A 22,060-nucleotide genomic window follows, 5' to 3' on the forward strand; every position below is an offset into this window, starting at 1 on the left:
AAAAATTTACATTCACCGCGTTAACACGCTCACCTCTCCAAATACGAATGCGTTCAGCTGTGACGTGTTTTCCCCCGCAACTTCCTGTATTTATAGGAGCAATCCGGATGACATCATTGGATGACATATCTCCTGAACTCACTGGCTTTCTATAAAATATCTATGTGGCTGTAATTGCCGTCTTTTCAATTAGATCTTAGATTGAGCGGGACGCCTTGTGAGGAGAAGTAGACATATATTATTTTTAATAAGCAGAGATTGCATTTGGCTGCCTTGCATAGCTAAATTGACCTTTATTGCTAGGAGACTGAATCTCTGAACTCCAATCATGTCTCAGTAAACGTCCCCGATAAACTTTTATTTGTTTTATTTTTGTTTCTTTTGTTTTGCCTCAAAAATCGGTTTAACTGACTGCAGTAATGTTTTCAAATAAGCAGAAATTTTAATTAATCATATCTGCTTTATGTAAACTCAATTAGCGACATCTGCACTATGGCCATTAACGAACACGTAAAAATAATGCACTGTAACTGCAAACGATTTACTCCAAATCTGCACCTTCAATTAATTATTTTAGACCACATCTGTTTGAAAACAAATGCTCTGCATTGTACCAGTAAATCATGAATTTGGGCCTTCAGACAGATTTCCCCCCCCTTTTTTTACGAAACAAAACCTTCAGGTGGTGTGTGTGTGTGTGTGTGTGTGTGTGTGTGTGTGTGTGTGTGTGTGTGTGTGTGTGTGTGTGTGTGTGTGTGTGTGTGTTTAAAGTCTATATTGAGACGAATGAAACTGAACAACAACAAGAAACTTGTGAATCCCTTTCATCTGAAATTCTGGCTTCGTATCATCTTTCAAAACACACAAAAAATGACTTGTTTCAGTTGGCATTTTTGCAGTGCATCAGCCTGTCTGAGTCAATTTCATTCCACTCACGACATCTGTGGGGGGAAATTGCATCGCTTCTCAAGCTTGAACTTTGTCCAGCTGATTGATTAATTGTGGAAAGAGCCATTAACTTCTCCTTGTGCTTGGAAGGACTGGCTGCGGACGTGCAGATCGTAAGGGAAACGGGCCTCTGGGGAGACTCGGTACATGGAGTTGTGCGCAAGAGCCGTGCGCCCTGGCGCACTGCAGTAGCGCATGCCATAGTGGCTATTTTTACCGTACTCTGGCGGGTCGTCGTGTTTTAGGGAGAAAATCCCGTTAAAGTTCATTGGTGGGCTCAGCTGACCGTCGAAATGCGGGCTCCCGCTCTCCGGGGACTGGTTCTCGTAGTAGGTTTCGTAGGCGCTGCTGTAGCTGTAGTGACGGAACGGCTTGGCGCTACTGTCCAAGCTGCTCCCGCTGTGGCCGGGGGGCGTGTTCATGTCTGATCCAGGATACGAGTACATGGCATCGTAGGGCGCCCTCCCAGAGAACATCACCTCTCCGTTGTGGTCTGTGAGGAAGTTTCTCGCGTTCAGCTGTAAACAACCCGCCACCAAATTGGTCGTTGGTTGAGATAATCCTTTACACAAAGTCTGTACGAAGGCGAGGAGGTCCGGTCTCTTCCCTGCGCTCAGAGTCTCTGACAGAGCCCAGATGTAGTTTTTAGCCAGTCTGAGGGTCTCAATCTTGGACAGTTTCTGAGTTTTGGAGTAGCACGGCACAACTTTGCGCAGGCTCTCTAGCGCAGCGTTCAAGCCGTGCATCCGGCTGCGCTCTCGGGCGTTGGCTTCCTGGCGCCTGAGTTTGGCCCTGTCAACCTGCTCTTTGCCCGGTTTCTTTTTTCGGGGGCCTCGCTTTTTAGGAAGCCCGTTTTCATCCTGATCGTCCTCTCTCTCGTCTTCATCTCTGTCGGAGATGTCGTCCTCGACCTCCCTCATGTCTGAGTTGGATCTGTCAGGGTTATGTTGTCGCTCCTGCTCCAGGCTCTCAGGTAAGCTTTCACGGGGATAATTGGCACCAAACCGCGGCTCACACATTATATGAGGTTCCTCGAATGGCAGTGTCAACATATTTCCTGTAAAATCAAAGCGGAAACATAAACTATAAGGAAAAGGTAGAACCCCGACGTCTTTTGAAGGTTGTCAGTTAATTACCTCGTGAATGAGCCCTCCCAAGAGGAAGAGTAACAAATTGGCAAGCAAGGCCAGTGTCACAGCTTGCTACCTTTTCAAAGGCATTACACTTAATTGCCTTTAGATTTGTGAAAAATAGCCATGTTTTAAACCTTATATTACATCACATTAAAGTTTATGTTTGCTCCGAATCAGAGTCCAAAACTAGCCAATTCTACGCCACGTATTTAACCACGTTTTAACCCAGAATAAAAGCGCATGATCAGTCAACAAATTGCGAACAAAAATATTACTAACCTCTGGTCAGCATGTACCTTGCATGTTCCCGAATATCTCCTCTGAATCTGCGCCTCAGCTTCTTCACTCGCAAGCTACCAAATTGGAAGAAAGAGCTTAATTCTGCGCACTCTCTTTTCTCTGCCTTGCTGTGATCTGCTCTTCCCTTCCCCTCTCTCACTCTCCCTCCCTCTCTTCCCTTTCCCTCTCTCTTTGAGGAATGACACTCATGCCAACAGCGGGTACCCATGCCATCTGCCGCTGACGTCTTGTGGCAGCCGAGACCACGTGTTCATTGTCCCACGGGACCTCCGCTCCGTACCGATCATCTGGCAGCTCCGGTAATGGGCACCGGGAGGCCCGCGTTTACCGTCAGAAACAGAGACCGGAGAGGGATAACAACTAATATCTGCATCTCCCCGTAAGAAAGATGAATTAATGTCTTTTTGTCTGGAAAATTGGAGGGAGTTTGCAGAGATTCTCAACAGGTAGACAGATTATGAATTTCCGCACTATGTGATCCATCCAGAGCTAAGTATGCGCAAATAAAAGCTGTGCGGCGGAGATGGAAAGCTTAAAAAACCCTCTCCTACATCCCAAATTAAATTACATTAATAAATTAATTAAAACAATTGGAAATGTATTTGGGTGCAAAAGTAAATGGGGGGGGGGGGGGGGAAGCTCTCATATTTGGGTCAAAGGGGATTCAATAACAGCGTTTAGTCTAATTTTTTGTCAAGGGTTCAGGACCCACTTTAACAGCATGAGCGTCACAGGTTTTGTGAGAATTCCTCATAAGCAACATCTCAAAAACAAGAGATGTTCTACACCTGTGAGTGAGTGAATCTGTGAGTGATGCACTCTTTGCATCATGACTTCTGTTAAATATTTCCAAAACATTACAAAAAAAGAATCTTTGACCTCTCCGGCATCTACAAAACCCCAGATTATATCAGTAACAGTGGTAACAGTGTTCATTTCTGTGTCTGTTTCTTTGTGCTTTTGGAAGCAAAAGCAATGTTTTTGTTAATGCAATGCTCATATGGTCAATTTACTATTTAATTACCCTCACCGAATGCACCGCCCTCTTGGTGGCAAAGGGAAGGGTTACTTTTAAAACGCTTAGTTAGTTAATGAATACTTTTTTAAATTCTCCTCTCAAGAAACAAAAGAGAAGCTGTTAATGCAGTTAGCAAACAATGTACTTAAGCTGGAGTGCATATAAAGAATTCATAATGATTGTTACCTACATAGATGGAGTGTTTGGGTCTAAGGTCATATCTCCCATATTACCATCACTATTCTGACTGCCAGTCAGATTTTGAACTGATTTCATAATTGTTTTTTAGGCATTGCTTGGGTTGGCAACTTTTTACCTCTCTAACCTTTGAAGTTGGCATGCTCCCTCCAGATTACTGAAGTCTGAAGCTGAGCAAATGTTCACACAGAGGAGATCGAGCCTTTGCAGCTCCGAAACTGTGGAACAAACTGCCCCTTCGCATCAGGATCTCTCCATCATTAGATACTTTTAGAACCTGTTTGAAAAGCCATTTTAATTCTTAACTTTTGAAATCAGTTCTTTTATTTTAAGTTAAGTTTTCTCATTTTATGTTTACATATTAGAAAGGTAACATATTAACTCGAGTGGTATCCAGCAATGCAGTTAGGCTTTCCCGTATTTTATTATTGTTTACTTATTTTAGTGTCTTTGAGACAACCAACACTAAGATTTCTATAGTTAGCCCATTACAAAAGAGGTCATCTATTTATCTGGTGAACAATATTTGATTGTTGGATCTGTGAAATAAAATAGTTTTCACATTTTCCAGAGATACCTTTCCTTATCCAAGTACAAGTCCAAATCTCCAAGATATTCAGCTTACTGTGATGGGAAAGATAGTAAAAAACAGGTAGGTTCAAATTGGTTTAAGAAATTCCTACAGAAACCTTAAATGCAAAGGATGGTAAGCATAAAAGAGGTGGCTTGCGCAGTGTTGGTACCTCAGTACCATAGACATTAAGCACACCCAGTGGAAAAGGCCCAGTGGCACGCTGCCAATTCCACACTGGGGCACAGCTGGCACTCGATATGGGTATATGCACACCTCAGTTATGTGGAACACACATACACAAGCGCACTGATTCACACACACACACACACACACACACACGGAAATGTATGTGTGTGAATGACCTTGTTGAAAGGATAATCAATTAAAACAACTTATCAATCTCTCTGTATTGGACATTACAAGACATCGATCAGCAGAATGAGCCACGGAGAGCTGATTACATCTTGGTTTGACTTCCGAGCACTGAGGCCCAAGTAAGTCGCAGTTTCTACGGTGACAATGACAGCATGTACACACAGCACCGAATGTGCAAACACTTAGCCTAATGTGTGTGAGACAGGCTAGTGTGCATGTGGGCCAGCACATATACTTTACAAGAACACATCCAAAGTACATGTATAGATCTATGAAAGAAAAAAAAGCATCACTGCCTTCCCCCAAAAATGCCTCAGCTGGTCTGCTCAGGGTTCTGGTCCAGCAAACACACACACACACACACACACACACACACACCTCTCACACATACACATGCACACGTACTGAAGAGTCAAACTCCCCATCTCAGACTAATCAGTTGACTGCACTAATTGCAAATGCAAATATGCAAATTTATATTAATTAATTACTCCACTAATTAGTTCTCTTGTCTTTTCAGGTAATAAATCATGGTGTGGTTGAGAGAGAGAGAGAGAAAGACATGGCAGTGATCTTTTGTGTGTTAGAAACCCTTGTTTCAGATGTTTACTGGGCAGATTTTATCAAGCTGTCATCCACCGAGACTCCTTAAGTTCTCCTTCATTCACAGCAGTTCTAAGTTCAGTCATTATTGCATTTGATATAATACGTGTACACTTCAAGGGTGGAAGCATTGTAATTTGAGAGGTTTAATAAATAGCAGAGGTTGGTAAATCAGAGTGTCTCGCTGACAGTTCTTGCTGTCAGCTCTTTTAATTATCACATTATCAGCTTTTATAGGCACGGTGCGTGGTGCAGAGCTGCAAATGAAGGCGCCATGGATCGCACGCTGAGTTGCAAGCATTTCTCAATTGATGTCAGCAGTTAAGGGGAAATTGTGTCTGGATGATGAGTGTAAGGTGAAGTGGTTGGAAAAGATGGCAACGGTGTGGTAGTAAAACGTGATCCTGTCCGAAATGTAACGTGGAGTTTCTTTAGAAAAAAATCTCTGCATCTGACTCTGATCTCACACTGACGATGTAATGAAGCCTTTAATGCCAATTTTCAGCATCTCAGTGGTATTTTTATTGCATTGCCTTAAACTGAGCTGCATGTACAATTACCCCAACTCAAAACACAAAAGCTAAATGAGGAAGTGCTTACAAAGTGCCACATACGAGTGCGAGCCATTTATTTTGAGTACTTGTTGATACCCAGATGAACACTTCAGTTGCTGTTGATAATAATTCACACCATAAACCTGTTGTTGGCACATTTATCCTTTTAGTGTTGATGATAGCATCCTCCCAAATCTATTTTGCTCTTTTGTAAAGCCTCAAGAATATACTGTCCTTTTTACTCTTTTCCCCTACATTTAAATAGACCAAGCTGCAGAACTTCAGTATCAGTCACGAAATATAATGAGAACAAAAACTGAATTTTAAGTAAATAAGTCAAAGTAAGTCAGTTTTAACTGTTTTAAATTCCTAATGAAGCCCTAACTCTTTCTGAACAGTAGTGATTTTAATGCCCAAGCATAAATATGAGCAAAATAATTCATACTTTTGTAATTGTGACCAGATATTGTGCACAGTAGAATGCAGTGGATGTTTTACCAATACATTGAGCATGAATGCTTGCAACTTGCAAACAAAGAAAACAAAAAAAAACTTTATTATTACGATTGTTATTATTATTACTATGTAAATGCATTGTTTACAAATACAACAGGCATTATGTTTGTTTGTCTGTCTGTCTGCTCATTTTCTGTTACTACAATAGTAACGCTGGTCTGTTTCCAGGAGTTTCTATGAACATTGTGCTTCACATATCCAGAATAAAAACAATATCTATTGAAAAAGGCTTTGGTTAGGAATTTAAGCTTTCGATCATATTAAGCATTTAGTGGACGTGGAAACAATGTGAGGTGATCATTTTCTGGGAAACATTTGTAAAACCTGACAAGCAGAACCCAGTTTGCAATCTCAGCATATTGGAAAATAAATAAATAAAAACAAAAACCAAACAAAGAAGAATTTGTGATTTTTATTTCTTTGTTGTGGAGCAATCACTCCATGACTTGATACTGACATCGGCAGGGGAGAAAACAGTTAACCTTGAGCACTCTGGTATGCAGGGAGTTTAAAAAAATGGAGCCCTCATTTTTGGATTAAACATGGCTATATCATGAGAAGAAAGGACACATATTTATTTTAGATTTATGTGTCCATATAATACACACATACATTAAAAAAAAGAAAAAGGTAAAAAGAAAATAAAAAAAATCGAGAGCACACTCTGGGCACAATAGAAAGATTGCATCGTGTGGCTGGTTTGGAATCATCTTGTTGTCCTCCTGGAAAAGCCCATAGTAAAGGCTGTGCCCACAATTCAGATAAACAGGAGAAAAATGGATGGATGGATGGATTTATTATATATTACACAATATGTTTTAATTTGAAGTTACTGGCTACTTTTCTCATTACTTTTTTACACAGCTCATAAAATAAAAGACCTTATCACATCACATTATATAAAGCAATAAAACGGTCTCTGCCTTGACCATTCACAGCAGTAAAGTACTGCACGCATGCAAACATTGCTGAAACAGGAGCCGGTTCAGAATTCTGAGCTCTTTTAATTTTGATATTTTGCCTTAAATTCATGAATGAGGTCTTCTTATTGCACGCTGTGTGACATTAGTCTACATTGAGTCATGCTCCAGCTGAAAACCTCTAAGTGGACAAGTTTCTTGTTGGTTACAGTGTTGAGACTGAACCCCACCTGCCCGCCTATCAGTGGCTTGCATGCAGCCTGGTGGATGTGCAGAGGAGGGCTGAGGATTGTGGGACTGATTACCAGAGGCCAGGTCCTGGACTGGAGTCCTCCAGCTGTGCTGTTCTACCCAATTAGAAACTCCATATGCTGCCCCACTCAGCTGCTGAGTGGCCACACCCCCCACCCACACAGGTGGAGCATTGTATGTGTATGTGTGTGCACTTGCCTTGTTACCTATCAACAAAATCACTCTAGTTCGAGGTAAAAGGGAACTTTCTCCAGAGTCCTTTTGTGTTTTGAATCTAAAATGCCCCAGTATACAGTAATAAAATCACCTCATAGATCTAATTAAATTTTATGTGATGGTCGACCACTGCACCGCTTTCTTAATCTCAACTCATTTCTTTATGCACAAAGTAACTCAGACTGTCACTGCTCCTTTGATAGCAGACACCCAGGTATTTAGGTGGGTGGCACAGAAGTGCTAATAGCATTAAAATATGGAGATATGAATAATGGATATGTTTTTGAAAATGTATAATGTAAAGATGTTGGTCCCGTTTTCAGACAGAGTCGGGACGCAGACGTGAGATGTTGCTGCAGGCGCTCGTTTCTTTTTCAAAGCACAATCTGTTCACACACGCTCAAAGTGGCTGTGACAATCTGTTGTGGTAGAAAGCCACACTTCCATACGCAGAAAGTGATAAGATGAATAAAAATGTGTCAGATATCATATTTAAGTAAGACTCACATCTTTACTTTTATATAAGTATTGCATGATATGGATGAGAAATACTATTTGCTGCAGTAGAAAAACAGAGGCGGTGGCGTCTGACACCAGCAACTATATACAGTGTGTCGACACAGAGCATAGGTGGAGAGACATGAACATGATGCATAAGGCAGCAGACAGAGTGCTATTTTACTTTACTGAGGGATCAAAAATTTCAAGTGTTTTTAGTGTGCGCACGACTTCAGTGATTTGCCAACTTTTACACATTTTTTTTGTAACAGCTCAGGATTTTTTTTTCTCAAAGGCCTGGGATGATATGATTGACAGGGCTGTGATGCTGTTTCCTCACCTAATTGACACTTTTGGTGTTGATATGACTTTTTCTTCCTTTCCCCTTGGCTTCACTTTTCATCTTTTAATGTCCTCATCCATTCCAGCAGTTCTTATTTTTTTGTTTTGTTTTTAGTTTTCACTCATCTCTTGTGGTCTCTTTTGCCTCCTTTTGTTTTTCTGTTGTCCTTTATGTTTGCTGTAAGGCACTTTGAAATTTATAAAGTTCTTTATAAATAAAGCTGAAAGCTTCCTCATTTCCCCGATCCCTTTTGAAACTGAACAGTTTGAACATAAAAGAGAAATAATTGAATTTGATCATTTTTAGTTTAATTCAGTTTACTTTGTAGTGGTAGTGGTAGATACTATTGTGTCAACTGTCACCAGCCTGCAGACACATTCGTCTCATTACTTTTGGTGTCAATTTTTGGTGTAGGCTCAAGGATAGTCAAGCTTGTTTTCAGTTTTAGTCAGGAAGGGAGGGTAAACTGTTAAAACGATATATATGCTCCATTTGAGAGGACACCCTTAAGAGCTGGGTGATATGTTCTGTAAAAAAAAACATGTCATCCTCCTTGTTCTGGGTACAAAATCTACAATAAATATTTCTGCAAAAAGACATCTGAAAACCAGGTCTCACAAGATTTTCCTAACAGAGCTCATATTCACTGATAAAGAAAACATTTTGGCAAATGTGCATAAACATTGTCTTGCCAAATGAAAATTGAGTATCACTCTCCTGTCTGCTTATTAAATATGAAAAAGATGGTAGAAGGTTGGCTTAGCGGTGTTTGGTTCTGTCCAAATCTCAGTGCCAGTCCTGAAGGATCAGCTGATAATCTTTTACACATCCGATTGATAAATCTCACATAGGGCGTGCTATTTAAGCTGCTTTAGCCTGCTCGTAGCTTCTGCGTAGCTGCAAGCCACTTCGCCACCCACCTCTACACCAGCTCCTTCTTTTGCACTATATCTTGCCAAATCATTGTCATTTCTCTCATTACCGATGGCACTGTTATGTTGCTGCTCTTCTCCACCCCATCTACACATGGAAAGGCAGGGTGCCATACCAAATATGAAATTACAGCAAATGGAAATAATGTTCTTTTGATTGTAAGGGTGCAGACTTAAACATCAGTCATTTGCTGATAGTCTATATATGATGGACAAAACCACAGTGACCCCACCCAGTGATTTTTTTAAGCCCACTTTTTGAAGCTTTGGTAGTCACAAGGTTGTGACTTTTTGCAAGCATAAAAGCATACTCTGCATTATCCTCTTTTTTAGGGAAGATAATTTGCATAATTAACCTCATGTTTTATTCAAGAAGACCTGAAATTAGCAATTGAGATCATCACTGAACTATTTGCTGAGGTCAGAGATTACAATAGTAGAGTTGTTTTCTGATAGACTTCAATAAAATGTGATGTTAATTTATTTTATTAATTTAAATCAGATTGTTTTCCACCCTGCTGAACCTCCTTGCTGTCTTCACAGACTACTCCATCTTTCATTTACTGGCTGCCACTAACACACAGCTGCTTAAAAAGGTTATTTAAAATGTATATATTTGAGTCTTAACAGACTGAAATTCATCTTAGTAGGTATCCCAACACATTTATGACCAGCATCAAAATATGTGGTCAGCCACATGCAAGTGGATGCTCAGTTATAGTCTAACAGATAGACATGATTACTACCTGAATTCATGGGTCATGGGTTGCCAAGTTTCTAACCCCGTTCCTGTTTCTTGTCATCATAAATAAGAGTTTCAGCCTTCTAATGTGCTGGTCAACAGAGCAGTGTTTTACCTTTAATATTTATTTAAAAAGCCAATCATCTAAACTATTCACTGTCCAACATTAAATGAATATTTGAAGATTGTGTATTTTCTTCCAGAGAGTATATGTGCTGAAGTCTATAAGGAATGAACTGGGCTTAGAACAAAGACTGTGAGTGTTGGGGCTTTATAGTCAGGCTTTAATGAAGGTTATTGCCCGAGGTACCTGTGAGACATGAAAAATGATCTAGGAAGTCCACATCACTTAACAGGTCTGTGATGCTGAAGGTTATTGAAGGATAATAAAACACTCACACGTTTGTTTGTTTTCATTTTAAGAGAGGAATTCTCAGCTCTTCCTCCCAGTGCTGGGATGGTACCGTCTCTGTGCCACAGAACTGCTTTCTATCAATGGAAGAGGTATTTAAGATGGTCAAAAACAGCCTTATTAATGTGCTTGTTCATTTCATTAATGTGATTAATGTTTGTTCATTTCTGAGGGGAAATTTTGAAAGCAAGGATTAATGCTTAGGGGTCCATCACCAAAGATCATTTTTCAGTTGTATATAAAAATTGCATAAATAATTTTGTTTCTTTACAATTTCATGCACCATGTAATCTGAAAAAATACAGTAAACATAACAAAGAAACATCAGTAAATGCAAGTAAAACATAACAGGCTTTTAGTACAGTGACATCACTCACAAGGCCAGTTCAGTTCTCACATTGGATGTATTTAGTTTGCAGCTGAACACAAAATACTTTTGATATATCTTTTAATAGAAGGTACAAGCTAAAAAATGTTCGACCAACATTCATGAAACTAAGAATGAGTAATAACGCGGGTCCAATGAATGTTAGATAAAATAAAACCATCACTTTAAAACATCCTTGTAATTTTCTGTCAGTACATTATCTGCTCTTTTTAAAGCAGATAAAGCAGATTATTTTTAAGTTTCCATAAATGGTAAATGGCAAAATGTATTATTAACATGGAGGATTTCTTCATTTTAAAATGATTTATCATTCACCTTCTTATAATTAAGAAGGTGAATGATCCCAGCTTGAGGACTTGTCTTTTATATAAAGACTGAGGCACAATTGCATTTGTATATTTAGGTAAGGTGGTGTAAAGATTTATAATAATAATATATGCAGTGTTCAAGACAACTCTTCAAAACACAGGAAACCTCCGGTATAGTCACACTAATCCACAACAGAGGACTGAACAACAGCAGGTGGCTGGAACAATATTTATTTAATTAGTGATTTATTTTTAGAGTATAACATATCAGAAAATATGAAAATGCCATTATGAGTGCTGAAGGCTCAAAGATTATTTTCAGATTGGTTTTTTATTATTTATTTTTTTTATTTAAAGTAAAACTTTGTAGAAACACATTGTGAAGGTCAGTAGTGACCAAACAACATAGCAACAAACCATATTTCTACAGCTCCTGTATGCATAACTAAACAACTGCTTTCTGAATTAAAACGTGTTCACGCCTTGCATTCGCTGCTCTTCCAAATGAGCTGCTCACAGTTGTCTGGGATGTTGGAGTTTTTCTAAGCCATTACCGCTGTAGTCTTTTACAGAGGATCTTTGTCTTGAGACATTAGGGAGCTCAGTGCCCTCTGTGACTTGCATCATCTGCTGCGTGTCACAATGCTGCAGCCATGATGAGGGTCTGTCCTGCCCCCTGTGCCCACCTGAGGGGGTTACAGTTGGCAGCCACCACTCCTCACCTGACAGGCTTCCAGAAAAGCAACCACTTGGCTGCCAGTAGAAATAGCTTCTTCCTATTTGGGGGTCGGCCCCCAGTCAAGATGAGGAAAGCTTGGCTCTTTAAGATTTGGGCCAATTCCCAGACACACTAGCAGCTCATGCCACAGGCCCCTTTGATTCTGGGCTCTCGATCAGTCACTCTAAATACAGCTCTGTGCGCCTTCCAGTGGATAGAAAGGGTTTAATTTTTATTAAACAGCTTGATATGCAATGTCTACTTCACACACCGAATCACATGACCGCGTGTAGTTAAGTGGCAAAAGCGTGCTGTTAATTCTGGTTAGGTTAGAGAATGGCGTCCTGAAAGGTCAATCGTTGTTTTGCTTCAGTGTAGTACCATCGCATTAGTGCTCCATTTGTTTTCTTATGTGATGGTAAACTGAACATATTTAGATTGTAGATTGATAATGTTACAACACAAGCGATTTGCAGATGTCACTCTTGAGTCCTGGGAGCGTTTGTGTCTATTTTATAAAGCAACATCATCGATGAAAATAATCTTTTCTCTTTTTATTAACATTGCATTTGAGTGTATGAGTCTAAGGGTGTATGAGTTTCCACGTCAGTGACATCAGTGCTGTTATTATTAATATGCAATGTGCAGTTGAGCATAGCCTCTGTGCAGGTGTGGCTGTTTTCCTTTTGATGAAAGAAAAGCAAACAGGTCCAGGTAACATCAGAGCAGCGGTTCCTGCCAGCGGCTGTGTGATTAAATTACACAGAGCAAGTCTCAGACAGCCGGGTAACGAAGGTAAGGGCCGGTGGATGCCTTCACACCCTCCTCCCACCACACTTCCTCCTACTCTTCCTGCATCAAGCAGAACTGGAGCTAAGCCCGAGCCCCGGACAGGAGGTGGGGAGGAGCACGAATACCAGCACACGCTCCCTCACACTGTATGCACGTAGCCCTTTGCTGAATGCACTTCTCTTCATGACGTGTACGGACTTCTGTTTGAGCACATTTGAAGACCTAAAACATACAAGTCATGAGCATGACTCCACAGTGCACATGCACAAAGTAAGAAAAGAGTGACAATATGATGAAACAATCACCACAGGATGCACACTCTATTCAGTCACCCTTGACTGGAGTTAATACAGCAAGGAAACCCATTTGCACATTATACTTCCAAGCTGCTTTAATAGAACAACTACAAAAAACAACAACAGCTCTGTAAATCAATAGTGAGCCAAAACAACAACAGCAGCGGCAAAAATCTCTCAAATCTTACATTTCAGCAGCACCAGATTCCTCAATCAAGCCAAAAATAGGCATTAAAAGCTCTTTAAAATACTGTTGATGGCTTTTGGTTACAGGCAGTCTCCATTCTCATGCCTGGCAACGGTCTTTTATGGCTAGGGACCTAATACAAGATTTCTGTTCTAGTGCAAACACAGTGGCCATGGGCACCAAGGAACAGCTGCCGTATAATTGAATTAACATTCGCCTTCTGCTCCGGCACTCAGCACTGAGCTGAGAACTCATACACATCCCTCCACGAGCTCCATCAACCTGCCCATGAATATGCATGCTACTGGTGATAAATATGCAGTCACGGTGTAATGTTTGTGGAGTTGCCTATATGGTGGATAAAGAGCTATACACGGACTATCTTGGGAGAGTGACACAATATACATCAGGTCCGTTGATCATTTTTAGTACCACAGGCCCTCCGAGGGAGAGAGCTGTGCTGTTGGTGGAGCTGCAGTTTAATTCAAGGTCTAACAGAGACACCTAGTGGACTGTGTATTAACAAGTGAGTCAAGATACAGTTATTGTAATTTAAAATACATACCGTGCACACTCAGTAAATATTAACAATATCGGACAAAGACAAAAATTTCTTTTTTTTCTTTCCATGTGTATCGTGTGTATGTAAATCTAAAAAAAAAAAGAATAACATTATGATGATAAAATTATCTTAAAATGACAATGACAGAACACATGGCATTTAATTTGACATTTTAAAATGGGACTTTGTCATTTAAACACTAAAACAATAGACACGAGGACATTTCTGAGTGACATATTGTGAAATATTGTGTAACACTCCAAAATGCAGGAATATTGGGAATGTGCATAAAACGACTTGTAAATACATGCTGCTATTGCTCCAGTGCATTCTGGGAGGTTTCCAAACATAGCTACCTTGGCAAACGTAGAATTGCACCTGTGGTAGCTTACCAATTATGTGTACTAACCTGTCACATATACACTTTATTAGGTACACCTTGCTTAATTCTTTGTGGCATAGATTCAACAAGGTGCTGCAAACGTTTCTCAGAGAGTTGGGCCCATGTTGACATAATAGCAAAACACAGTTGCTGCAGATTTGCAGATCCATGATGCAGATTTTCCATTCCATTCTAATATGATTTAAGCTTTATGACATAGCCTGTTATCTTGCTAGAAGCAGCCATCGGGAAATGGTTACACTATGGTCGTAAAGTAATGGACATGATCAGCAACAATGCTTGGGTGGTCTGTTGTGTTTAAATAATGCTCAGTTGTTACTAAGAGGCCTGAAGTGTGCCAAGAAAACATCCCCACTCCATTACATCATTTCTCAGCAGCTTCACTCGCTCACTGGATATTTAATATTTAGATTTTCAGACTAGTCTGTAAATCCCAGAGGTGGTAGTGTGGGAAAATCCTATTTGGCACCAACAACCATGCCAATTTCAATATCACTTAAATCACCTTTCTTCCTCATTCTGATGCCTAAATGCACTGAGTTGCTCCCATGGTTAGTGCATGCCATGCACATACTTGCATTAATCAGTGGTTGAACAGGTGTACCTAATGAAGTGGCTGGTGAGTGTAAAAAAGTGCCTGCTGACACCACATAAGAGAAAACATTGCTCAAAGTCTGTTAAAAACCATCACCTTAATCTAACTAAAGTGTGACTGAACACTGTAAAGAAAATAAAATTTTCTGGCAGAAAACTTTTCCTTTCATACTTTACAAAGTTAACACTCCTAGTTTGTGATGCAGATTCTCCTGTATTTTGCAGCTTAAGCCAGATCTGTTAGGCTCATCTCAGCTCCACTGTTGGACTTTCTTCTTTTAGTTTTGCATAACTCACGATTTTAAGAATTCCATATTTTATATTGGACTTTGATGAGTTCATCTACCTTATGAATGTACAACATAATCGGCAAATGTATGCACAATTGTCACTAAGGTAGTAGTGAATATACTGTTGAAAATATTCATTCAACTTCTTTACTTGGGTTAAAGTAAAAAAGTACAGGCTCTGAAAAGTTCTGAAAGTGTAAAAGTAAAAAATCTTTGGAGCACATTTCTACCAGATATTTTTGTGCAAAGCTAAAATAAAATAATATTAAGGAAATACAAACTTTTTCAACTTAAATTCTAATTCTAATGAATGTTGACTGTTTAAACATCTGTCACGTAGAACAAAGAATTTATTTATTTAATAGCTCTTTTTGCTTTTGGCTGTGTTAATACAAGGTTAATACATTGTGGATGGATGACTTTGTTTCCACACCTTAAAGTGTGGGGTGTGGTGCAGGAACGCCAAGGCTGGTTGTAGTGACTCATTGTGGGGAAATGAATCAATTATTAAAAGTCAGAATAATTTCTGTTGTGAGTGGCAGTAGTTTTTGTGTACAGCCTGTGATCAGCTGACCTGTGCTGCTGCTCTTGTTGCAGATGTTAAATGAGCTATCGAGGCTCATTTCCAACTCCAACTTAAACAGTATAAACTAGTACTATAAAAGGTAGAATTCAGTGAATCAGTCATCATCTTAAACTTAATCTGATATCTGTAAACTTTGATTTAAGCCAACATTAACCATGAACACCACAAATGAGCTGCACCACCCCAGTACAGTGCCTAACTGTAACTGCAGTAGTGCAAACTAGACAGTGTGGCCTGCATTAGCCGTCCTAGTATTTCCCTCCAAACTGAAAAACGCACAACTAGCATACTTCACTTTGTTTTACAGTGCATCTGACAGAACATAACTTCACCAACACATGTATAGATCTTATGTTTATTAAAAACAAATGCCAAAATTAATAGGGACATTAAATGTAAGCTTTAAATTTCCAGTTCATCAAATATCACTGCAATCCTTACCTTTAAACATATCCTCTCTTCTTGCTTTTTTGTCCTGTTTTCTTTTTCCATCTCCAATTAAAGTTATATATACAGCAACTGGACCTTTAGCTAACAGACACACTTTATGCCAAACAGCACAGAAGTATTTAGTACTTAGATAACACTTCATAACATGCCCCACAGGCTGTATCATCGAGTGTTGCATGTTACGAACTTGCATTTTCATGTATTTGTTCTGGGCAGGTAACATCTGTTTATGTAAATTCAGCTGTGCCAGGGCCCTGCTCCGATTGGTGCGTGGATACACCGCCCCGACGTGACTGGTTTCAGCTCGAGGACCCGCCAATTAAAATGAGGATAGAGCGCTACAGCAGGGGAGGTCCTCGCGTTTCTCCTCATGACCCAGCAGTGTACCTGTGGCAGTCGTTGGCTGCAGTGTGGTCTGAAAGTTGTGGAAGTGGAGTGGGTAGGGGTGAGCTGCCGTTTCTTTTGATCACCAGTTTTCTCCTGTTTTGAACTAGTTAAGGAGGTCAGACTCTGTCTTTATTTTTGGACTTTGTTTTGGTAAGGTCAGGGGTGCGGGATTTGTGTATATTTGTTTTGTTTATTATTTTGGCCTTGGCTCACCCTGAAGTGATGACACTCCCGTTTTGTTATTCCTCTTTTATTTGTGACTTTGTAAATAAATCACACTATAACGAACGGATTTGTTTCCTGTGGCTGCTTGGGTCTTGGGGGGGAAGCGAGTGCCTCACTCATGTTATTGCCTGGCCCTAGACGGGTCGTAACATGCAGTACTTGTACTTTGTTACTTCCCACCTGTGCTGTACACAGTATAAAAGCTAGACATAGCCACCATGGTGTCAAATTAGTGTCTGGACCCGACCGCATGGGTCTTTCTGGAGCCAAAAGTACCCATATTTGTATAAGGGGGAGAACAAACTTTTTTAGAGGGTCATGTCTGAAAAGAGATCTGGTGTAAAAATCTACCAAATCAAACATGTGGATCTACTTGCTGTGACATTCTCTTATGCTTATTACCATTTTATTTACAGCAGTATGACCTGAAATGAAAGATTGAGCCCATAAACCCATCAGGAAAGTGTTTGTGCAGGTCAAGTCCAAGTGCTGTTTTCTCATACACTTCTATGGAACCCGAAGTCTTTGAAACCAGAAGTTTTGCCCCTGAGTGGTAAAAGAAAACGAAAGAAAAGAATGCAGGTTTAACACAGATCAGGACTGTTGTCTGTGAGGCCAAAAGCAGCACAGCCCACAAACTGGCTGTTTCACATATTTTTACTGTCCCCTGGTGACAGTAAACAGCTACAACATGATGATCTATAAAGTCATTTATGTGATCATCAACATCCTGTGTCATGTAAGAAAAATTACTTTTATATATTCTAACCCAGTGATTTGAAATTTTCACCATGATTCAGTAATGACTTTTATATATATAATCGCTCCGGTCATTTTCTTGAAAAAGATACTCTTATGTATAAAATATGTAGAGTATCTTTATATCTTTAAAAATGTCAGATGGTGTTTTACAGAAATGAAGACAGGCAGACATGATCTGAGCCCTTTGAATCAAGATTTATTGATACGGCTGTGCAGTCACAGAGCATGGTGGCACACACGGCCGCCTGGCCGGCATGGGACAGCAACACACACACACACACACGCACACACACCCACACACACACACTCAGTCAGTCTGTTTATTCAGGGATGTAGTAGAGAGTAGTACAGAACAAAGTGAAATTCAACATCTTTAAAATTATTATTTTTATGTCACCCATCCTTTTTGTCTCAATTTAACCTTGATATTATGAATGCTTTTTATGAAAGCAAACATATCAGGAGTATTGGCCTGATGGAGCATTTAAAACTAATACTAGAATAGATTCAAAATGAATTGTTCACTCAGGTTTACACAGTCCACTGCATCACTTTTTGTTTCTCTCCCACAAACACTCATCTCATCATACTCTCATCAACAGAGAAGATCACAGTGAGGAGATCAGAAAATGCACATTAAGTATTTTGTATCAGTTTCTCACACACAAAGACGCACGCACACACGCACACACACAAATCCTTCAAACCCATCTAACCTCAGTCATTTCAACAGTTTGAGATCAGTCATTATAGAGTGAATCAGACTAAACAAGGAGGAAAAAAAGCATTAAATGAACAACAAATGATTTGTTTCATAGTAAACATTACAAAACACCATGTTCAGAAGTCTTTACATGTCATAACAGCTATGTTTCCTATTATGGTTGGTATAAATTCCTGTTACATATTCATACAGTAGGCTATCACAGTAGCTAGTGGAAGGTAGAGCAAACTACAAGACTGTACATGTGTTGGTCCCTCAGTAGGGCAACTATAATCTGTTTTACCAAGCAGCCTATTGTGAGGATGCAATAAATGTTTCTTTTCAATCTAATTTGGCGAGACTGTCAGAATAGAAATTTACATTTATGAATCTCTTGAATTTTTCTGACTTCAAAGTTGGTGCAAGAAAACATCAAGTGACACAGATAGAGGAGAAACAAAAAAAGTCCCTACATGTTACAGACGCACGTTTTTGACAATCCATCCTCCAAGACAAAGAAGGAGCAAAACGGTACAATAAAACAACAGAGGGACAACATACGTACGGCACAGAACAGCCAGAATAAACGCATCTAAATGAAATAGAGCAAAATATGCGATCATAAATACATTACTTCTGCTGACTTTACAGAGACAACAGTGTGTTTTTCAACTCTTGAGTGTGTTGGAAAATATTAACTGGTTTGTTTGACTTTAACCGGATCAGCACAGATTAAAATGACATCACAAAATTTTCCTACACATGAAAGGTGTGAAAACGGAAGTACAGATAGAGGCACACATTCAGTCAGTTGGCCTGATAACCAATGACTCTCTATTTTTTTCTTTTCTTTTTTTCCTTTTTTTAGGTAAAAAGCAGCATGTGATTACATCGCGTGAAAAACTGCCATACCCCACCAGAGAACTGATGTTCCTGTTACAATGAAAAAAATGAAAGGGGGAAAAGGTAATAACCCCCTTTAGAACGCAGGATAATATATACTATACATATCAGTAGCTGTGTACACATGTATAGTATGCTTACAACTTATTGTAAAAGCCAACTATATGCCAAGAATTTGACCTTGGCACAGTCAATTTGGGAATTTCCAAATAAAAGAATGCAAGGAAAATAAAATAAAAGTGCACCATTGTGGAGAAAGCATGTCCATCATACTGCAAATACTGCCACAATGCTTCTTTTCCTTTCTTCCAATTATACGTATTACATTAATAGTAAAAGCTGAACCTGCATTGCAGTGGTTTAATATATTACATTTGCACAGTAAGCAATATTTGCATCATCTGTACACAAGATTACAAGCCTTAAAAACCTTGGCAAACAACCAAGAAGCGATACAGTGGGGACTCGTAGCCTCTGATGCATCAGATGGATTCAGCCTGCTCATAGGTGTATGAGCACACTGTAAACATGTACATTAAACACTACTCCCACAACCTAGAAGGTGAAGCTGCTGTTATGTAATTGTGCTGGAAAAGGAAAAAAAAAATACATATAGAAGATTTTTCAGCAAACAATGTTGACTTTTTGCTACAGCTTTCATCCATGTAAGAAGGCATCAAGAAGAAGACAAACTTTGTGAGGATCTTAACACACATCTAGGGCATGATTCATACGTGACATGAGCAATACAAATTGTTTTACCAAAAAAAAAAGTACTGAAAAGAGAATTTTATATCTTACAAAAACTTGAATGGATTTGCGTGTGTGATATGTCTTAAATTGCACAAGAGGCATTCCCATTTTTTTTCAACTGTTATTTTAAACCATGTCAAAAATTGTGGTGGATTGTGGATAGATTTCTACTCCTTCTCCAGACATATACAGACTGTCTAATATATACAGTAAAGAGGACATCAACAATATGTTCCTGACTGCAAGGAGCACAAATGTGTTAAAACTTCACGATGTCTGAGGAAAGCACTACGGAAGTAAACATGTTCAGAGGAAAATGAGCCACAACCGGTGGTGAAGATTGCGTGTTAATGTGTCTAAAGTAGCTTCAGCGGCCATAACAAGCTCCCAACAGGAACTCCCAAATCAACGGGGAAGAGCGTTTTACGTGAGAATAAAACAGTAGTGCTGTACACATAGTGCGCTGTACACATGTCCATATACTGTACATGCTATGTAGCAGATAAGAGTCCCTCTGAATGTGCATTTACTCTGCATTTCAAAACAAGTCTGCATTTTGTCTGTGATTGAAGAATTAAAATATGTGACTGCTTAAAAACACAAAAAAAGGTTTTCAGTTTTACACCAAACCATGAAGAGAGCTGCTGAGGCAAAGTGGGACTTGTACAATGGCTACGTGTATGTGGCTGAGTGAAACATACTTATTGAACATACTTGATGAAAAGTAAATCAATGGTATACTTAAAGAAAAAAAGAAAAAAATCACTCTCCGCTGCTCTTATTTTAAGGTCATTAAATCATCTTAGCTGGCTTTATCAGTAAGCAGCAAGAAAAGAATAATGCACGTGAGAGCCTGGGAGCAGAAACGTGATAAAAGCAAAAGAAAAGAAAAAAATGGCTGATTATAAAGACAGGGAAGCAAAGGTGGCTGTTTCTCAGTGTCCTGTAGAGGGCGGCACAGTCCAACTAATGACTCTCTAACATGAGTCTGAGTTCTCCCATGCAAGATTTAAAGCAGGTTTAAGTTGACAGCAACAGTGACAACAGAGTGGCACTGGTACTCCCCAGCTTACTTACTCCATCACGACCTCTGTTTGGGGGCAAGCAGGAAAGAGAAATTAATCATTTAGGGAAATAAATGATATATTTGTGTTATCTTCTAATCAAATACTCCAACGCTGTGATTCACAAAATTAATAAGTTACCTTATTTCAAGGGAGATACAGTGGTGTGGAAAGTATTTGCCCCCTTGGTGATTTCTTATTCTTTTTGCATTTCTCACAACTACATGTTTCAGATCACTGAAACAATTTTAATATTAGACAAAGATAACCCAAATAAATGTAAAATGCAGATTTTAAACAATTATTTCATTTATTAAGGGAAAACATTTTATCCAGATCTGTGTGAAAAAGTAATTGCTCCCTAAACTGGTTGAGTCGCTTTTGGCAGCAAGAACTGCGATCCAGCATTTGTGATAACTGCCGATGAGTCTCTCACACCACTTTTCAGGAATTTTTAACCCACTCCTCCTTGCAGAATTATTTTAATTCAGCCACATTGGAGGGTTTTTGAGCATGAACAGCCTGTTAAAGTCACGCATCTTAATTTGATTTAAGTCCAGACTTTCACTAGGCCACTGCAAAACTTTCATTTTGCTCTTTTGAGCCATTCAGAGGTTGTCTTGCTGGTATGTTTCAAGTGAACTTCAGCTTCAGGGCATGAATTGATGGTTGGACATTCCCCTTCAGGATTTTCTGGTGGAGAACAGAATTCATGGTACCATCACTTACAGTAAGTCCTCCAGGTCTTGAAACAGCAAAGAGGCTCCTGAGCATCACACTACCACCATGCTCGACTGTTGGTATGCTGTTCTTTTTAAATGCAGTGTTAGTTTTACACAGATGCAACAGGAATAAAGCCTCTCAAAAAGTTAAAGTTTTATTTTTTGGTATTTTTTGGTCGACAGCATTTTCTTCAGTCTCTTTCGCATTGTTGAATCATGAACACTGACCTTAACTGAGGCAAGTGAGGCCTGCAGTTCTGTAGATGTTGTTTTGGGTTCTTTTGTGACCTCCTGGATGAGTCACTGTTGCTCCTGGGAAGGCTCTATGCTGTTCCATGTTTTCACCATTTGTGGATAATGGCTTTCACTGTGGTTTGCCAAAGTCTGGAAGCCTTAGAAATCACTTTGTAACCCTTTACAGACTAAAAAATGT

The 22,060-nt window shown here is 39.5% G+C and overlaps 2 protein-coding genes across 6 annotated transcripts in view; both read right to left on the reverse strand.

Annotated features, from left to right (window-relative positions):
* Nucleotides 1–995: 995 nt before the first annotated feature.
* Nucleotides 996–2,373, reverse strand: neurod6b (neuronal differentiation 6b). Its single transcript, XM_063462546.1, has 2 exons — nt 2,361–2,373; nt 996–2,005 (listed from the first exon to the last, which is right to left on the reverse strand). The coding sequence occupies exons 1-2, from the start codon at nt 2,371–2,373 to the stop codon at nt 996–998; spliced, it is 1,023 nt and encodes a 340-aa protein (XP_063318616.1).
* A 15,289-nt stretch (nt 2,374–17,662) lies between these two features.
* Nucleotides 17,663–22,060, reverse strand: part of LOC134617663 (dual specificity calcium/calmodulin-dependent 3',5'-cyclic nucleotide phosphodiesterase 1C-like) — a 66,861-nt gene continuing 62,463 nt past the window's right edge. For all 5 annotated transcript variants that reach the window (XM_063462998.1, XM_063462997.1, XM_063463000.1 and 2 more), the window contains one exon: nt 17,663–20,931. In XM_063462998.1, coding sequence (XP_063319068.1) covers nt 20,915–20,931 — 17 coding nt within the window. In that variant the 3' untranslated portion in view covers nt 17,663–20,914. The remainder of the gene's footprint in view (nt 20,932–22,060) is intronic.

The sequence above is a fragment of the Pelmatolapia mariae genome, linkage group LG18 (genome assembly GCF_036321145.2).
Source record: "Pelmatolapia mariae isolate MD_Pm_ZW linkage group LG18, Pm_UMD_F_2, whole genome shotgun sequence".
In the NCBI taxonomy this organism is placed as follows: Eukaryota; Metazoa; Chordata; class Actinopteri; order Cichliformes; family Cichlidae; genus Pelmatolapia; species Pelmatolapia mariae.